The sequence below is a fragment of the Suncus etruscus genome, chromosome 15 (assembly GCF_024139225.1).
Source record: "Suncus etruscus isolate mSunEtr1 chromosome 15, mSunEtr1.pri.cur, whole genome shotgun sequence".
Taxonomy (NCBI): domain Eukaryota; kingdom Metazoa; phylum Chordata; class Mammalia; order Eulipotyphla; family Soricidae; genus Suncus; species Suncus etruscus.
This window is the reverse complement of record NC_064862.1, coordinates 35777069-35794855: the sequence shown is the minus strand read 5'-3', so window position 1 is coordinate 35794855 and position 17787 is coordinate 35777069. Positions and strand designations below refer to the sequence as shown.

The window sequence follows — 17787 nt, the reverse complement described above, 5'->3', positions numbered from 1 at the left end:
AAAGAACAAACATTTAACAAAATACCAGCAGAGAAAAGCATGTTACTAAGTGATTTTATAACAAAACAATTAAAAAATAATACAATAAGCCACAGAAACATTCTAAAATTTATGCAATGAGACAGTGGCTCATAACTGTCACAGGCCAGCTGAGTTGGGTAGCACTGAGAGGGACTTCAGGCTATTCGATAGGAGGAGGGGAGCAAGGAGTTGGCAAAGAGTGGGTACTCAGAGACCAGACACACTCAATCATAGTTAAAACTGAGCCCAATTTATTGGAACTTCTGCTTCAGATATTAGCAAAAAAAAAAAAATCAATAGTAGAATGTTGGGTAGATCAAGGGTGGCATGTATGTTAGTCATAGAATTAAACATTATGTGTCAGGGCAATCATTAGACAACCATCTAAACATTGTATTTTATAAATTCTTTGTCATCAGTTTCATTTACCATAAACGGAATTCAGAAAATTATTTATTCTTTCCTCTCGGATATAATTCTTGCTAGTCAAGTATTATCAACAAAATATAAGCCCATTGTCTATTTAATGTTATACCAAAGAACTATTGTAAAAAGAGGGCAGATGTAATTAAAAGACCAAACATCTTTGTAGCTTACACATTACTAAGTAACTGACTGAAAAGTATTACTGTTGATTCTACCAGCTTGGGAAAAATGTTATTATAGATTCAACGACCTTGAGAAAAATATTATTGTAGATTCTTCTAAGACTTCAGGATAAGTAGTGTGTGTTCCAGAAATTCCTAGTGACACTCAAGGGTTACTTTTGGCTATGGGCTCAGAAATCACTCCTGGATTGGGGGACCAAATGGGATGCCAGGGATGGAACTGTGGTCCATCCTGCATCAACTACGTGCAATGCAAACACCCTACTGCTGCGCCATCGCTCTGGCCCCAGAAATTCTCGTTTTCAATGCAAGGGAAAGGCACACAGGTTTTAAAATGTACTTGGCACTGTTATTTATCAGTATGCATGAATGTTTAATAAGTTTATTGTTGCCATCCTGCCAAGCGCTAACCTCAGCACAAGAGGCCTTTTCTCAACAGAGGCTTCCTGGACTGCACACCTTTTTTAGGGGAGAGTCTAGTACTAAACTACAGGAGTCCTGCTGATATTCAGTCATTATGATTGTAGGGCTGGGTCTATGGCACATAACTAATTTACAAGGCAAATGAAGATTATAGGAAGATTATAGGAAATTTGCCTTATAAAAATAAATATGACATCCTCAAAATACAACATTAATTTTATTATTAATTATTAATTATTAATTATTGTAATATTATTACAATATTAAAATAAATATAATTCATAAAAACTGGAATTTATTTATTAAATGGAGTAATAGTTCAAAGAATAAAATTCAGTGAAGGAAACATATTAACAATAAACTTTGGACAATGGTGAGCTAAATGCATGTGATACACAGGGATGGTTTTTGCCTCACTTCTCCTCTGCCTGTGTCACTGTGGTAAACATAGCTACTCCCACTGCCATGATCAGCCCCACAGTAGTAGTCAGCCTCATCCTCTTCCAGGAGGTTCTGGATAGTCAGGAACCGATCCAGGCCCGAACCTGAGCCTGAGAAGCGATCAGGGATCCCATCTCCCTTGGATCCTACCAGACCACGGGGGCCCACACGCATCATATACCGGATGCCTTTTCCTGGGCTCTGCTGGTACCAGTCCACATTATATCTATCATAGCCACTGCTCAGGGTACAAGTGAGCTTTACTGAGCTTTTGAGGGTGGCAGATGCAGAAGGTGACTGAGTCAGGACAGGCTGAGAGAGGGACCCTGAAAACAGACAAATAATAAGTGCTTTTAAAGGTGGCAGCAAAGATAAACAAAAATCAACAATTACTGCTGAGGGAAACAGCAGTTTTGTCTAGTTTGTAATGAAAATAAACACCCTCACCTGTGCAGTGAAGCAGGGTGAGCAGAAAGAGGGGAGTCCAGGCCATGGTGCACATCTGTGAAGCTCTTCTGAGACAGATCTGCCTCAGGTCTCTTATACCTCCAGTCTCAGGGGAAAGCCCCGACCTCCCATGCAAATGTGCACCTCCCCTCTAGCCAACTAACTTCCCTCCTGGTCCCTTTGTGCCCTCCCAGTGTCTTGGCCTTACATTTTGTAACACTGCCTCTGAGAGGGCCTGGCAAGATAATACTCATGGGATTAACAGCAACCAGTTGACCTAGCTATTCCACTTCTTGGTATCTATCTCTTGCCTCAAACTCAAAAGCAATATAAAAATATTTGTGGAAACCAAGATTCTTACTAGGTTGACTGAGTACTAAGCAGAACACAGCTGGCAGGTGTTGATTCACTGGCCAACAGCCTCCTCCTCATCCCAGGCAAAGGTACACAGCGCCCCCTGCTGCACAGAGCGGGAACATATGTGACCCGAGGATAGGAGACCAGAATAGAGTTTCCTGCTCTGTAAGAGACTGACCTCTTGTAATTTCTTTACATGGGCAAGAAGCATACGTCCCACACTGAAGCTTCCTATCTTGTCTCTCTGTAATTTTTATTCTTCAAGCCTCCACTGCCATCAACAATTTTTTTTGCAGGATAAGGATGCCTCATAAAAACTACAGAGAATTAAATGTACTATGAACATGAAAGGAAAGTTCCGAAATGAAATCAGTTCTCTGCCTCTTCAGTAATGCAGAGTTTACATTTCCTGCATGATTTTTACTAGATCTACCTGATAAAGTGTACTGACTGCTTAGAGAACAAATGAAGGATTTTCTGGGACAAAAACACCAAGAATGTACCTGGAAGGATACACCTCTGAGGTAGGACAAATAATCAATTTAAGGCTATTTTAAGATCAGAGAGGCAGATATCTGCTTTCAAGGATAGATATTCATGAGTTATAGCACAGAGAACTTGGTGATTATCTGAGGAAGTGACTGCTGAGAGTGTGGCTGGACCTAAGATTCTAAAGGACTGTTTCCAAAAAGCACATTTGTATATGAGTCCTGATTCAGAGATGGGACTAGAATGGAGCAAGCTGCATATTCTAGACAAGACATAGGAGATCAATCTTCATAATAGGCCCAGGATGTTGCTCTTCTCTGATCCAACAATGTTGGGGGCACCAAGTCCATTCTTCCAGGGCTACACCTATTGTTGCAAGGAGACTACAGAGCTGGGGATTAAATTTCAGCCCTGTAAGGCAAATTGGCAACTGACCCTGTGCACCCCTCATTTGATTATCCTCAATGATGGGATAATGGTCCTTTATCTGAAGCATTTGCATCTGTCTATTTATTAATGGTTAATAAATGCTATTGCACTATTCTGAATAAAAACAATATTTCTTGAAATAAATCTCTGATAGTCCGTTTATTTACGACAATAAAATTTGGAATCATGGATTTTACACTTAAAATAACTTCAGTATAATTTTGTCATCAATGTTGCCTTCCAGATCACACCTAACTTCTCCCACAACAGAGGGTTGTTCCTAGATTCCTTTTTCCTTCACCCACCCTGTTTGAGATGTAAAATATACCCCCCTAAGCTTGATTAGCATGAGATAGCAACTTGGATCTGTTTGGTTTGCTCTTCCTCATTTTCAAGTGGATGCCTATTATTGGCATCACTTATTAGACCCCATGGCACCTGGTAAGGTTCCTGTTGAACCCAAGCAGCAAAGGTAATGGTGGTAACAGCTCCAGCTCTGGAGGAGCCACAGGTCAATGTGACTGTCCCTCCAGGAGTAATGGATAGTGCTATTTCTTGAGTGATCACATTCTGAGAATTCACCACTGAAAACAGATGGGAGACCAAGGTTAGAAGGCAAGACATGGCTATAAAGATACAGAATATCCTTTCCCAACTTTTCCCACTAATCCAGAAAATCCTAGACCTGTACAGTGAGCCAGAAGTAGGAGCAGGAGAGGAGCCCAGGCCATGATCAGACACCACAGTGCAGATTTCCCAAACTTTGGAGCCCAGCATCCACCTCCAAATTCTCCTTATATTCCTACAGAAATGGAAATGGTGATTCATGCAAATGAGCCTCTCAGGTTTGATTAAATGAGCTGAGTTATTATACTCAACTCATGATGAATATATCTTGGGGGTGCATTTTACTACTGAGCTTGGTTTCCTACAGCCTGCTACCTGCGCCCTCTTGTGTCCATTTATGGGCATGCACCTCTGCTAGTGGGCCTCAGCACTTGGCTCAGGAATGGAGGCTTTTCATCTGCAAGTAAGGCAGTTTGTGCCTTCCCTGTGCCTTACTATCTCCAACCCACAAGCAGTTTCTATAAGACACATACCACTTTGACACCAAATCCCGGTGGAGACTTCTCTAAAGTAGAATATAAGTCTTTTCAACTGTGCAATTTCCGTGTGTGTGTGTGTGTGTGTGTGTGTGTGTGTGTGTGTGTGTGTGTGTGTGTTTGGGGGGAGCATAATAGGTGATGTCAGTGCTCAGGGTTTATTCCTAGCTCTGTGCCAGGGATCACTCTGTGCCGGGATGACTCAGGGGAACATATGGGATACCAGGAATCAAATCTTCATTAACCATGTGCAATGCAAACCTATATCCACCATACTATATCTCTGGACCCACTTTTTCTCTTGGTTCTATCTTGGATAGTTATTTGTGCAAAAATGTAATCATTTCTCCAAAAAAAACTGTAACTACAACTCACAGGGAGAATGTACCCCTATTAGCAAATATATATTTTTTATTAAAAATAAAGCTCTATGTGGCAGGAGAGATAGCATGGAGGTAGGGCATTTTTCTTGCATGCAGAAGGACTACAGTTCGAATCCGGCATCCCATATGGTTCCCCGTGCCTGCCAGGAGGGATTTCTCAGCATAGAGCCAGGAGTAACTAATCCCTGAGCACTGCCAGGTGACCCCCCCAAAAAAATTTAATAAATAAGTAAAATAAAACTTCATGACCATCTTGACTGAGGTTCTGTTATTGCTTCGAGGAATCATATTATTAAGCAATCTCTGCACTTAGATCAGGCACTTCTCTTGGCCAGGAGGTCTCTACCTGCTTTCCTATTGAGGTGTATTGTAGTAAATCAGAAAGCATAGTAGTAAAATGCCTCATCTTCAGTGCAGATCCTTGAGATTGACAGAGCACCCTTGGGTCAAAATTCATTCAGTAGTGAAAATGTGAACATAAACAACAAATTACTGCTTATGACATCTGGCTCTTTTTACTATGTTCCTTTGGGAGTGTAAAGGGTATTAGAAATCAGCCTGCCATACTCACTATTCTCTCTGTCCTGAGGGATCACTTCTGACAGGGCTTGGATACATGTATAGTGGCAGAGATCAAATCCAGTTGACCTTACCTGCTTTACTATCTTGGATTCCTCCTTTTTTTGAAACATCTCAGCCATCAATGTGATTAGCTATGCCCTTGATGCTTTCATTTGTGCATACCTATTCATAAGAGAAATATGTTGAATATCCTTTCCTGAACATTGGAACATTGGAAACTTATAGAGTAATTCAGATCATGATATCCATTATTCTTCCTTTACAAAAAAATTTTTTTTTGGTTTTGGGGCTACAAATGGTGATATATAGGGGTTGCTCCTGGCTATGAGCTCAGAAATTGTTCCTGGCGTAGGGGACCATATGGGATGCTGAGGGGAATCAAACCTAGGTCTGTCATATGTTGGCTGCTTGCAAGGCAAATGTCTACCTCTGTACCACTGCTCTGGCCCCCAAAAATACATTAATTTTGAGCCAGAGATGTGACTTAGTGGTAGAGCCCTATCCTTCAATGTGTGTGCACCTGAGCTTAAACATGGAACTTCTAACAAAATGAAAGTTAAGACTACATTTTCAGTGAGAGTAGATGATGATATGTGTGTTACAAATTAGGAAACACTTTCACAATAGCTTGGTCAGATCACCAGGACCAGATATGGTCTCTCAACTCCAGCCAGAAGTAATCCCTGAGTATTGTTTCAGGAATGGGCCATAATCATGGTAAGTGTGGCTCCAAACCAAAATAAATAAATAAACCAAAAATACTCTGTGAAATTATTCATATGCCATGTCTTGTGTGTTCATTACATTATAGCATTTTTACTAATTTTAACTAATACATAAAATGTTTTATTTTCCTAGAAAATTTACAGTTTTCTCTCTTTTTTTCTTTGCTCTTTTTCTGTTTGTTTTCTTTGACCACACTCAGTGTCACTCAGGGGCTACTCCTGTCTATGCTCTCAGAAATCCCTCCTGGCTTGGGGACCATATGGGACGCCAGGGGATTGAACTGTGGTCCACCTAGGCTAGCGCTTGCAAGGCAGATGCCTTACCTCTAGCATCACTGCTTCGGCCCCAGTTTTCTCTCTTTTTTTAATAGGGCTATGTGAGGTGTCACTGGGTTGCTGCAGAACTTTCCTGTGTTCCCTGCTCAGTGAGGACCCTCTACTTCCAGAATCCTGGGCTTGGGCACTGGGCTCTGTGCTCACTGATGGGGTCTCAGCATCTGAGAATACTCTGGCCTGGCAAAGACCCTTGAATAAGGGACCTTTTTGTGCTCTCAGCAGCTACTTTTTCCCAGGGATCTCCCAAAGGGGCAAGTAAATACCCACACTTGCCCTGTGGGAGAGAGCTGACCTCCAGCTCCAAGGCTCAAGAAAGGTTTGGCACATACTTGCATGAACAATTCTTCCACTGGTAAAAGATGGAGAGGACAGGGAATCCTGTCAGATTCTGTGTGTACCATGGCCTGAAATTTCTCTTGCTTCTGTTCCACTTCCACTGCATAGGTAAGGCTTGGATTCAGAAGATTGCCCCAAGAGAACACTCCACGATTTTTTTTAGAATCTGCATTAGCTTCATCCTCATCCTAACCCCAGAATTATGAACCTTTGCAGATTCCTTGTTCCAGTCTCCTGACTGAGCAATACCTGTTATTTTGTCTGCTTCTCCAGGAACAACAGCCAGACTCCTGTGTATTATATGCAGGTTTCCAGTCTTGGGAGCTACAGCATATATGGTACCAGCAGAAGACCACGAGTCTCCTAGGTGTCTCCAGTATTATTTCACAAGCTTACAGTTGATCTAGAGTCTTTATTGCTTTCTCAGATCCAAAGATCCCTCAGCCAATGAGGATTCCCGCACATCTCCTGGTTGTAGGTTGAGGATGAGACTATTACTGCCAGATTTATCATAGCAATGAAGCTCACAGTGAAATACACAATAGAGGGTGTGGGACAAAAACCTCATTCATTCAATAATACTAGTCAGTGACTTATTTCTAATTTAAACTTAAATCAAAAACTGTCTTTCTGCTGACATTACTCAAGATCCAGGGCATTCCTATAAAAGTTTCCCTGGCTCATTTTGTTGCTGTTTTGGTGTCTACCCAGTGACGCCCAGCAGTTTCTGCTGGCTTTGCACTAAGGAATCATACCTGGTGCTTCCCAGGGAACCAGATAGGATGTCAGGGAATGAGAATGGAACTACTGTGTACAAGGCAAGCACTGTACCTGCTGTACTATCTCCCCAACCACTTCAATAATTTTCTTTAACTTTGATATTTCCCAAGGATATATGTGGTGTTAATATTATAAGTACCTTAATATTATAAGAAACATAATATTTCTAAAAACTTAATAATATGTATAGAATTGCCTTTGTAATATTTTTGTACTTATAAGAGTATTTCAATATAAGAGTCTTTTGAAATTGACATGCTGTAGGCACACACATTAAAATGGGAAACTATATACGAACATGTTCCTACCTTATAGAGATGGGAACACACAAATCTTGTAATGCAGTAGGACCTTACACCTTGAACATCGTCATAAAGACCTGGCTCATGTCTTGAAAAAAAGGGCATTGTCCATTTACCCCTGAACCAGGGATGCTATCGACAAAACAACCACGGTTGTGTACTACATCACCTGAAAGCAATCCTCTACCAGGGAAGACCCTACCACTGCTCTGGCATAGACCTATTCAACAGAGACTTCCCTTTAACACCCAGAGAACTTAACAACAATAACAACCTGCTTTAAAGACTGAGCTCTCTGCATCACCCTCTAATTGTGAGTAAAACTAAAGGGGGCTCTGCATCATCCTGACTCTTATATAAGATGTGGACATATTCTGAGATCCTTGGCTACAGAAACCTGACACCAACAATAGTGACTGTGTGAAAAATAAAAGTGTATTGGCACTACAGAAAATGACTTGGGTTGAACAACCTAATATGCCTGAAGCCTAGAGTTAGTCTTATGCCAGAAAATTTCAGGGGTAAGGTCTCCTTGTATTTAGGCCAAGGTTTTTTCTTTCCATGTCCCCTATATTTTGCTGGGCCTATGCAAACAATTTCCACACTCACACAGTCTTTGCTGTGCTCCTTTGACTCATTCTTAATGAATTATTGTATTGTGATCAATTGTGTCAACAATACTACAGCTTTTAATGTTAAAGGAGTTGCATAAATTATGTGGCTTTGGATTGCTTTTTGTAAGAAATATTATAATGTACTACAATCTGGGGGCTCGAAGGACAAAGAAAATGTACATGTTAAAATAAATAAAGAAAAAAAAAGAAAAAGAAAGTAAAAAAATTGACATGCTGATGTGAATCTCAAGCATAGCTTACCCAAAGTAAGTAGGTAAGCACAAATGAATTATGTGCTTATCCAAAGTAATATAGCAATAAATATTTTATAGTGAGTGTTTTATCCTGTGTATGTTTTCAGACCCAATATTCTCTAAATAATAGTCCTAGATATTAATATCAATGTATTTTTTCTTTTTCTTCTCTCTCATGCTCATGTATGGACAGTCACTCTCATTCATTTCTTCCTCCTCCCTTTTAGACACTGCAGTTTGAAATATTTTTACTGAGGAGTATCATGTCTATAATTTTATGTCCTTGCAGCGACTAATCCTTCTTCAGAGTCATTATTTCCAGTTATCATTGTCATAGTGGTTTCCATTGTGAAGATGTACCACTGTTTCTTTATCAACTCATCTGTTGTTGGCTCTTGAGTTATTTCCAGATTCTGCCATTGTAAATAGTGTTACAATGAACATAGATATGCAGAGGGCTTGACTACATTGTGTTTTTGTGTCCTAGGGTAGATTTCTAGAAGTACTAATGTTGGAACAGATGGAAGTTCAATTTATAGGGTTTTAAAGAATATTTATATTGTTTTTCAAAAAGGCTGGACAGGTCCTATCTCACGAACAGTGAATGAGACTCCTTTTCTCCCTGCCTCTGAACCAGAGATATAATGAGATAATAATGAGATAATGAGATAATCTTCAAACTATCTTATATATAACACACCTAAAGTTACACATACAATTTGCTGTAAGAGGTCTGAAAAGTATTGGCAGTAATTCCTCTTTAACAGTTTGTGCTTTTGATTGGGGGAAACCTTTTGATTACTATTTCAATTCCTTTGGTACTGATAGGTCTATTCAGGGATTCCATATACTCTTGGTTCAGTCTTGGTTGGTAAAAGGAGTCCAAGGATTTATCCATGTCTTCAAGTGATTTAGTCAGTGATTTATTTCCTCAAAGTCCTCTTGTTTTTGTAGCATATTCTCAAAGTAATCTCTGCTTACCCTTTGAATTTCTGTAGTATATATTGTATTAACCTGCCTTTCATTGATTTGAAGTAATGTTTCTCACACTCTTTCTTTGTGTATCTTGTTAATGTTTTATCAAACTTGTTGGCTTTTTTGTTGTTGTTGTTATTTTTCCAAGAACTAACTCTTGTATATATTGATCTTTTGGATTCTTTCTACTATGATTTTTATTATTTCCTTCCTACAGAAATATAGAAATTATTTCTTTCCTACAAAATAAGTCATTCAAAGCAGCTTAAATATCTAGACATTATTTCAGGATACAAAAAGTACATTGACATTATTGTAGGCAATGCTCTTCTGGAAGTGTATTCCAGAGATGTCTTCAATGATTTGATTCCAGAGGCAAGGAAACCAGCACAAAATAAGCAAGGGGAACTACATAAAACTGAAAACCTTTTAAAGGTAAAAGAAGCTCAATTTAAGTCATACACTGAATAGAAGAAAATACTTGTGTACAAAACATCAGATAAAGGCTAGAAATCCAAGAATTATGAAGCATTCAAAAAGCTGAAACAAAAAAATCCAATAATTCCACTCAGAAATGTGTCAGGGAAATGACAGACATATCTACAAGAAAGGTATATGGATCAGTGATCATTACTACATTCCTAGTGGAAATAAAAATGAAGATTTCATTCTCTAATAATATTTGATTTCAGTAAAACACTTCAAATTCCCTCAGAGAATTTGAATCTCATAATTTTCCCCCTCATTTTTTTTTTTTTTTTGGTTTTTTTGGGTCACACCCGGCAACGCTCGGGTTACTCCTGGCTCCATGCGCAGAAATCACTCCTGGCAAGGTCAGGGGACCATTTAGGATGCCAGGATTTGAACCAATGACCTTCTGCCTTACTACCTCCATTAAAAAAGAGATTTATAAATCTCTTTTTTTTTTAACCACACCCGTCATTGCTCAGGGGCTACTCAGCTTTGCTCAAAAAGCATTTTTGGCAATGCCTGAGCAACGCCAGGTGTGGCCCAAAAATACAAAAAAAAAAAAAGAAGAAGCATTTTTGGCATGCTCAGGGGGCCATATGGGATGCTGGTGACCAAACTTAGGTCCAAACCAAATTTCTGCAAGGCAAGCTCCCTACCTGCTATTCTATCAATTCGGCCCCATGAATTTGATAATTTTCTAAAAAAAAATGTTTCTGTTATAATAACAGCTATTTTCCTGTATTTAAACTAGAGAATATTTAACTCTAGTGTTTGTATATGTATTTAATCCATCGAGAGTTTATATTTTAAATAATATGACTTTGGGATATAACTTAAAAAATGGTTTTGGTTTTGGTTTTTGGGCCACACCCGGTGGTGCTCAGGGGTTACTCCTGGCTATGCACTCAGAAATCGCTCCTGGCCTGGGGGACCATATTGGATTGGATGTCTGGGTATCAAACCACAGTCCATCCTAGGCTAGCACAGGCAAGACAGATGCCTTAATACTTGTGCCCTGTGCTTGTGTTTGTGCTCCTGCCCAACTTAAAAAACTTTCAAGACCATAAAACTTAAATCTCTTTTGTCCAACTTTTTTAGTTATAAATATATAAATTACAAGACGACTCAGGAGCCAAAGCAATAGCATAGCAGGCAATTTGTTTGCATTGCATGTGGCTTACCTGGATTTGATCTCCAGAATCCCTTAGGGTGCCTTGAGCACCACCAGGTGTGATCCCAGAGTTCAGAGCTAGGAGTAATCCCTGAACACTGCTAAACACAGCCATGTCCCCAACTTTCCAAGATTCATCCTGCACTGCTTAGGTTATCATTATATATTATCTTGGTAAATTTTTATTTCATTTATCATTTTAAATGATGTAGGCAATATTCTAGCTGAATAAATTTCTCACTCTTAGAACATGGTCTTCTGTCTGGTAGGCTGAAACAATTATCTGACTTTTGTCTTGCACAGAACCATGTCCTGGTGTCCATTTTAAAGTGGAATTCCTCCAGAGAAGACACACACAAAATATATCTTAGAGGCATACAGTTACTCTATGTCTTTTAGCATCTGTGTGTCTCTGTAGCTATCTAATATACATGATATTATTCCTAGGAATTTTCTATACATTGTAAGATGTATGAAAACTAACTTCTATCTTATTGGTATTTTACTATTGAACATTGTTCAATTCTTTCTATTGAGAAAGTCATGGTCAGTTCCTAGTATTGGCATATTTTAATTTCTTTTGCTACAGCAATCACATATTGGTGCCTGAGAACACATGTGGCTGTGTTGGTGGTATCAACAATCAAACCTGTTACCACACACACACACACACACACACACACACACACACAAAACACACACTAGAATTAGAATATTAACATATGCTTGGACTTTCTACACTTTGGTAGGAAAACTTAGGTTTATAAAAAGAAAAGCTTGTTCCTAAAAGGGCTTTGTATATAAAAAAAAGAGTAAACAGATAATCAAATAGCACAAATGAGTACTCTCACAGCTGGACAAAATGTGTTGTATTCAGACCATGGAATATGAAACTTGTATTTGTGGGGGATGTTGGGCCACACCCGGTGATGCTCAGGGGTTACTCTGGGCTATGTGCTCAGAAATCATTCCCGGCTGGGGAGACTACATGGGACACTGAGGGTATCGAAGCCCTAGGTTAGCGCAGGCAAGGCAGATGCCTTACCGCTTGCACCACCACTCTGTCCCCTGTATTTGTTTATTATAGTTAGGGAAACTTGTCATCTGGAAAAAAGGAATGCTATACACATCCAACAAAGCATGAAAGATAACCCAAAGAAGAATCACAACACAATTAGGGTATTTAGATTGTGAAAAAAGTTTGGAGTGAGCAGACGGGTCAATGTGGCTGGAATGGATGGATGAGGTTGATTAGAGAGAGGTGGGTGGAAAATAATTGTGAGCTGACTGAAACAGTGTAGTCTATATGGAGAGATGTAATGCTGTGGCACTGAAAGTTTTACAGGTTAAAAAGCAATGTGAGGGGCCAGAGAGTTAGAGTGGAGATAGGGAGTTTGCCTTGCATGCAGAAGGTCCATGCTTCAAATCCCGGCATCCCATATGGTCCCCTGAGCCTCTCAGGAGTGATTTCTGAGCATAGAGCCAGGAGTAACCTCTGAGCACTGCCAAGTGTGACCCAAAGACAATAAAAAAATAAAAAGGCCGTCTAGGGTTTGAACTACGACCTGCACAACAACCATGAACCCCACTTCCAAAGGTCTAGCAGAGACAATCGTAAAGGAATCTGGCTTCTGGAAGCACAAAGAAAGATGCTATCCTAAGTGCCGTCCTAGGTACAGTGCAAAGACCAAGACCACCAACCACAGAAGATGGATTAAAATGACACTGAGGGAACAGAACTCCTGAACCACAAAGACTGACGTCATCGTAAATCCCAACCCTGAATTTGTGCAGATACTGAGATCTCAAGACACAGAGGTCTGTTTGTACCACCCAGAACAGAACGGAAGTCTCCCAAACACGACAAAAGACCACCGGGAGAGTAAATGATCCTGAACAGAGTCTATAGTTGATCCCATGACAATATAATCCAAGGGCGGAGAAACCCATAACTCTTAGGCCAAGTGAATTCCTTTTCGAATGACCCCAACATTTACTGTGCCAGGGCAGGAGGAAAAAAAAAAAAAGCACAAAGCATTGTTTACTTATTATATATTATTTTGTACCTTCATTTATTATTATTACTATTATTTTTACTTACATAACTATTTTTTGGTCGATTTCTCTGTGTAGGTGTGGTTATTGAAGCTGTTGTCCCCAGATATTCCTAGTTTTTTTTCTCCTTTTTTCTTTTCTTTCTTTATGGGCTAAGTCATGTTTCTTATATCAAGACCATGGCGGTTTTTGCTTTTTTTTTGTTTTTGTTTTGTTTGTTTGTTTGTTTGTTGTTTTGTTTTTGTTTTTTTTTTGTTTTGTGCATGTGTGGTGCTTACCATTATTGTTGGAGTCCTCACTGGATAATGGACACATTTTTTTTTTGTACTGATGGAATGTTTCCTTTTCTTTTTTCTCCATCGCCCCCCAAATCGATGATGAGAGCCTCTAGAAGGACTCTGCCCACTTTTGGAGTATTAGACTTTTACCCCAGTTTACTACTTTTCTCTTCTTCAGACCAAACCACGCAAACTTAACTAACTAGGCCTACCTCCCAGTTAGAGGGGGAAATTAGGGAGGCACCTAGACCAATCAGATACAAGACTACTATGTGGTAGGATAGGTACATAGGGGACCACATATTCTAGCAGCCCTGGGGGTGAGGGAAGTGGATATGGGAGATAGGACAAAAACGGAGGTGAAGGGAAGACAATTTAGTGATGGTAATCCCCCCCTGATGTTATGTAAATATTTAACTAAAATATTATTGTCATCATGTAAACCACTATGATCAAAATAAAAATTATAAAATAAATAAAATAAAAAATAAAAAGGCCTTCTTTCCAGAATCAGTACCAGAGAAGCGAGCTGGGGTGTCTGGAGGTCTATCATTTCCAAGCATCAAGGTTTGGGAGAAAAACCCTGAATCTGATGGTACCATCCTGCATATGGGAAAAATTATTTAATGTTCTGGAAAATTTTGGTTCTTTCATTTTTTGCAAAGATAGATTTTGTGATGGATTTTGAACTCCTTATTAATTGTTTCTGAGTCCACAAATAGTTCTCAGAAAGATAAATTGAATCCCTTTTCTGCCATCCACCCTTTTGGGGGAGACCTTGGTAATAATATCCGGAGGAAATAATCAACACAGACAAAAGCATAGGGGACCAAAGGTTAGGCAAAGAGAGTCTTTTGTCAGTCTGAAGCCAGCTCCAAAAAGCAAACCTAACCAGCCATCAGCTCTGCCAAAAAAAAGCCCCTTATGCCTCCCCGACAAGCTATTTATTTCCTTCTTTATCGCCCCCACCTGGAAGATCCAGCTGGGATGACAGGCAAAAAAACATTCCTAGCATATACTGCAATTGGCATACATACAAGATTTCTTTTATTTCTTTCTATTTTTAGCAACCTTATAATGAAAATTAATTATAGTAATTATATTCATTAATGGTGGACAGGAGAGATAGCATGGAGTAAGGCATTTGCCTTGCATGCAGAAGATCAGTGGTTCAAATCCCGGCATCCCATATGGTCCCCTGAGCCTGCCTTGTGCGATTTCTGAGCATAGAGCCAGGAGTAACCCCTGAGTGCTGCCGGGTATGACCCAAAACCAAAAAAAAAAAAAAGGACACGGTGTACTCATGCTTAAAGGGTGAGGTTGAGTTTAGGGTTTATGTCCTACTTCCCCACCTGCATCTGTCACTGTGGAAATTGTTGCTGAACCACAGAGCACAGAAATACTCAGCTTCATCCTCAGCCTGGGCTCCTGTGATGGTCAGGGCAGCCTTGTTTCCTTGCAGGGAGCCAGAGAATCGGGCAGGGACTCCTGGAGCCCTGTTACTGGTATAACCTATTAGACCCCGTGGCACCTGGTAAGGCTTCTGTTGAACCCAACTGGCATAGTTATTGCTGGTAACAGCGCCAGCACTGGAGCCACAGGTAAGTGTGACTGTCCCTCCAGGAGTAATGGATAGTGATGCTTCTTGAGTTACCACATTCTGAGAATTCACCACTGAAAATAGATGGGAGACCAAGGTTAGAGGGCAAGACTCGGCCATAAAGATACAGGATATCCTTTCCCAGCTTTTCCCACTAATCCAGAAAATCCCAGACCTGTGCAGTGAGCCAGAAGTAGGAGCAGGAGAGGAGCCCAGGCCATGGTGCAGACACCACAGTGCAGATTTCCCAAACTTTGGAGCCCAGCACCCACCTCCAAATTCTCCTTATATCTCCTACAGCAAATGAGGTGGTGATTCATGCAAATGAGCCTCTCAGTTTTAACTTTTTTTTTTTTTTTTTTTTTTTTTTTTTTTTGGTTTTTGGGCCACACCCGGTAACGCTCAGGGGTTACTCCTGGCTATGCGCTCAGAAGTCGCTCCTGGCTTGGGGGACCATATGGGACGCCGGGGGATCAAACCGCGGTCCGTCTCCTAGGCTAGCGCAGGTAAGGCAGGCACCTTACCTCCAGCGCCACCGCCCGGCCCCGAGCCTCTCAGTTTTGATTAAATGAGTTGAGTTGTTCTACTTGAGATAAATATGTCCTGGGGTGCATTTCACTACTGATCTTAATTTCCTACAGCCTAGCACCTTGTGCCCTCTTGTGTCCATTTATGGACATGCACTTCTGCTAGTAGGCCTCACCACTTGGCTCAGGAATGGAGGTTTTTGATCTCTAAGTCAATTTGTGCAAATGCCTTTTCTGTGCCTTACCATCTCCAACACACAAGCAGTTTCTATGGGACACATACCACTTTGACACTAAAATCACCTGGATACTTCTCTAAAGAAGAATATAAGAGACCTTAATATATGATGAATATTGATTCAAGTAGCCTCCACAAAAATTGATTAAAGACCACTTCCGGGTGGGCGACATGGCGTACAGCCGGCTGACGGTGCCTCTGGTGGTGATGAGCGTGTTCTGGGGCTGCGTCGGCCTCCTCGTGCCCTGGTTCATCCCCAAGGGGCCCAACCGGGGAGTTATCATTACCATGTTGGTGACCTGTTCAGTGTGTTGCTATCACTTTTGGCTCATTGCAATTCTGGCCCAGCTCAACCCTCTCTTCGGACCACAATTGAAAAATGAAACTATCTGGTATCTCAAGTATCATTGGCCGTGAGAAGAAGACCACCCTCCAGTATTCAGACTTTGAGGTCCTGAAGAGATTTCCTCTCAGATCACCTCACACCACACCGCCTTCTGGCTCGCCTATCATGGCTGTCAGCTGCCTTAAACACCCCACATTCGAAGTGATCTTACTCTCCAACGCAGTGTTTTTTTTTCCTATCGCCTTACTTTTTTACTCTCGGATCAATGATGTGCCTACTTCACCAACTGTGCAAGCTCCATGAGTCGTGACATGCTCTCCTAGAATGGAAGGTGCTGGGCTCCTGAGAAGTGCCTCCCTCTCTCCAGGGTGCTGTGGATTTGAAGCTGCTTCCTGGGACCTGGGAATCAGTGTTGGTAACTTACAGGACAGTAAGATTCCAAGGGAGCATCTTTCCTATGGACTCACACCAAAGTATGTTGATCAGATCAAATTTCTTATCTTTACCATGTTGTGGAATAAATTATTTTTCTGCTTTCTATGGGGAAAAATTGATTAAAGACCTCAATATCACACCCAAAACCATAAGATATATAGAACAACACATAGGCAAAACACTCCAGGACATTGAGACATATTCAGGCATATTCAAGGAGGAAACTGCACTCTCCAAGCAAGAGAAAGTAGAGATTAACAAAAGGGAATATATTAAGCTGAGAAGCTTCTGCACCTCAAAAGAAATAGTGCCCAGGATACAAGAGCCACCCACTGAGTGGGAGAAACTATTCACCCAATACCCATCAGATAAGGGGCTAATCTCCAAAATATACAAGGCACTGACAGAAATTTACAAGAAAAAAACTTCTAATCCCATCAAAAAATGGGGAGAAGAAATGGACAGACACTTTGACAAAGAAGAAATACAAATGGCCAAAAGACACATGAAAAAATGTTCCACATCACTAATCATCAGGGAGATGCAAATCAAAACAACTATGAGGTACCACCGCACACCACAGAGAATGGCACACATCACAAAGAATGAGAATAAGCAGTGTTGGCGGGGATGTGGAGCGAAAGAGACTCTTATCCACTGCTGGTGGGAATGCTGTCTAGTTCAACCTTTATGGAAAGTGATATAGAGATTCCTCCAAAAACTGGAAATCGAGCTCCCATATGATCCAGCTATACCACTCCTAGGATATACCCTAGGAACACAAAAATACAATACAAAAACCCCTTCCTTACACCTATATTCATTGCAGCACTATTCACAATAGCCAGGCTCTGGAAACAACCAAGATGCCCTTGAACAGACAAATGGCTAAAGAAACTGTGGTACATATATACAATGGAATATTATGCAGCTGTCAGGAGAGATGAAGTCATGAAATTTTCCTATACATGGATGTACACGGAATCTATTATGCTGAGTGAAATAAGTCAGAGAGAGAGAGAAAAACGCAGAATGGTCTCACTCATCTATGGGTTTTAAGA

General features: G+C 40.5%; 1 protein-coding gene and 1 gene segment (V, D, J or C); one reads left to right on the top strand and one right to left on the bottom strand.

Annotated features, from left to right (window-relative positions):
• Positions 1–1430: 1430 nt before the first annotated feature.
• LOC126029804 (immunoglobulin lambda variable 9-49-like) lies at positions 1431–3946 on the bottom strand. The segment is given in 2 exon segments: positions 1431–1819; positions 3901–3946. Coding segments are annotated over 2 exon segments (435 nt in total).
• Positions 3947–16111: 12165 nt separating this feature from the next.
• On the top strand, positions 16112–16841 carry LOC126030788 (V-type proton ATPase subunit e 1-like). The gene has a single exon (XM_049789029.1). It carries the CDS (start codon positions 16117–16119, stop codon positions 16360–16362), a length of 246 nt encoding a protein of 81 aa, XP_049644986.1. The 5' UTR covers positions 16112–16116; the 3' UTR covers positions 16363–16841.
• The last annotated feature ends 946 nt before the right edge of the window (positions 16842–17787 follow it).

Excerpts from the sequence above, each read along its gene's own strand:
- LOC126030788 (XM_049789029.1), top strand. The coding sequence starts at position 16,117 with ATGGCGTACAGCCGGCTGACGGTGCCTCTGGTGGTGATGAGCGTGTTC.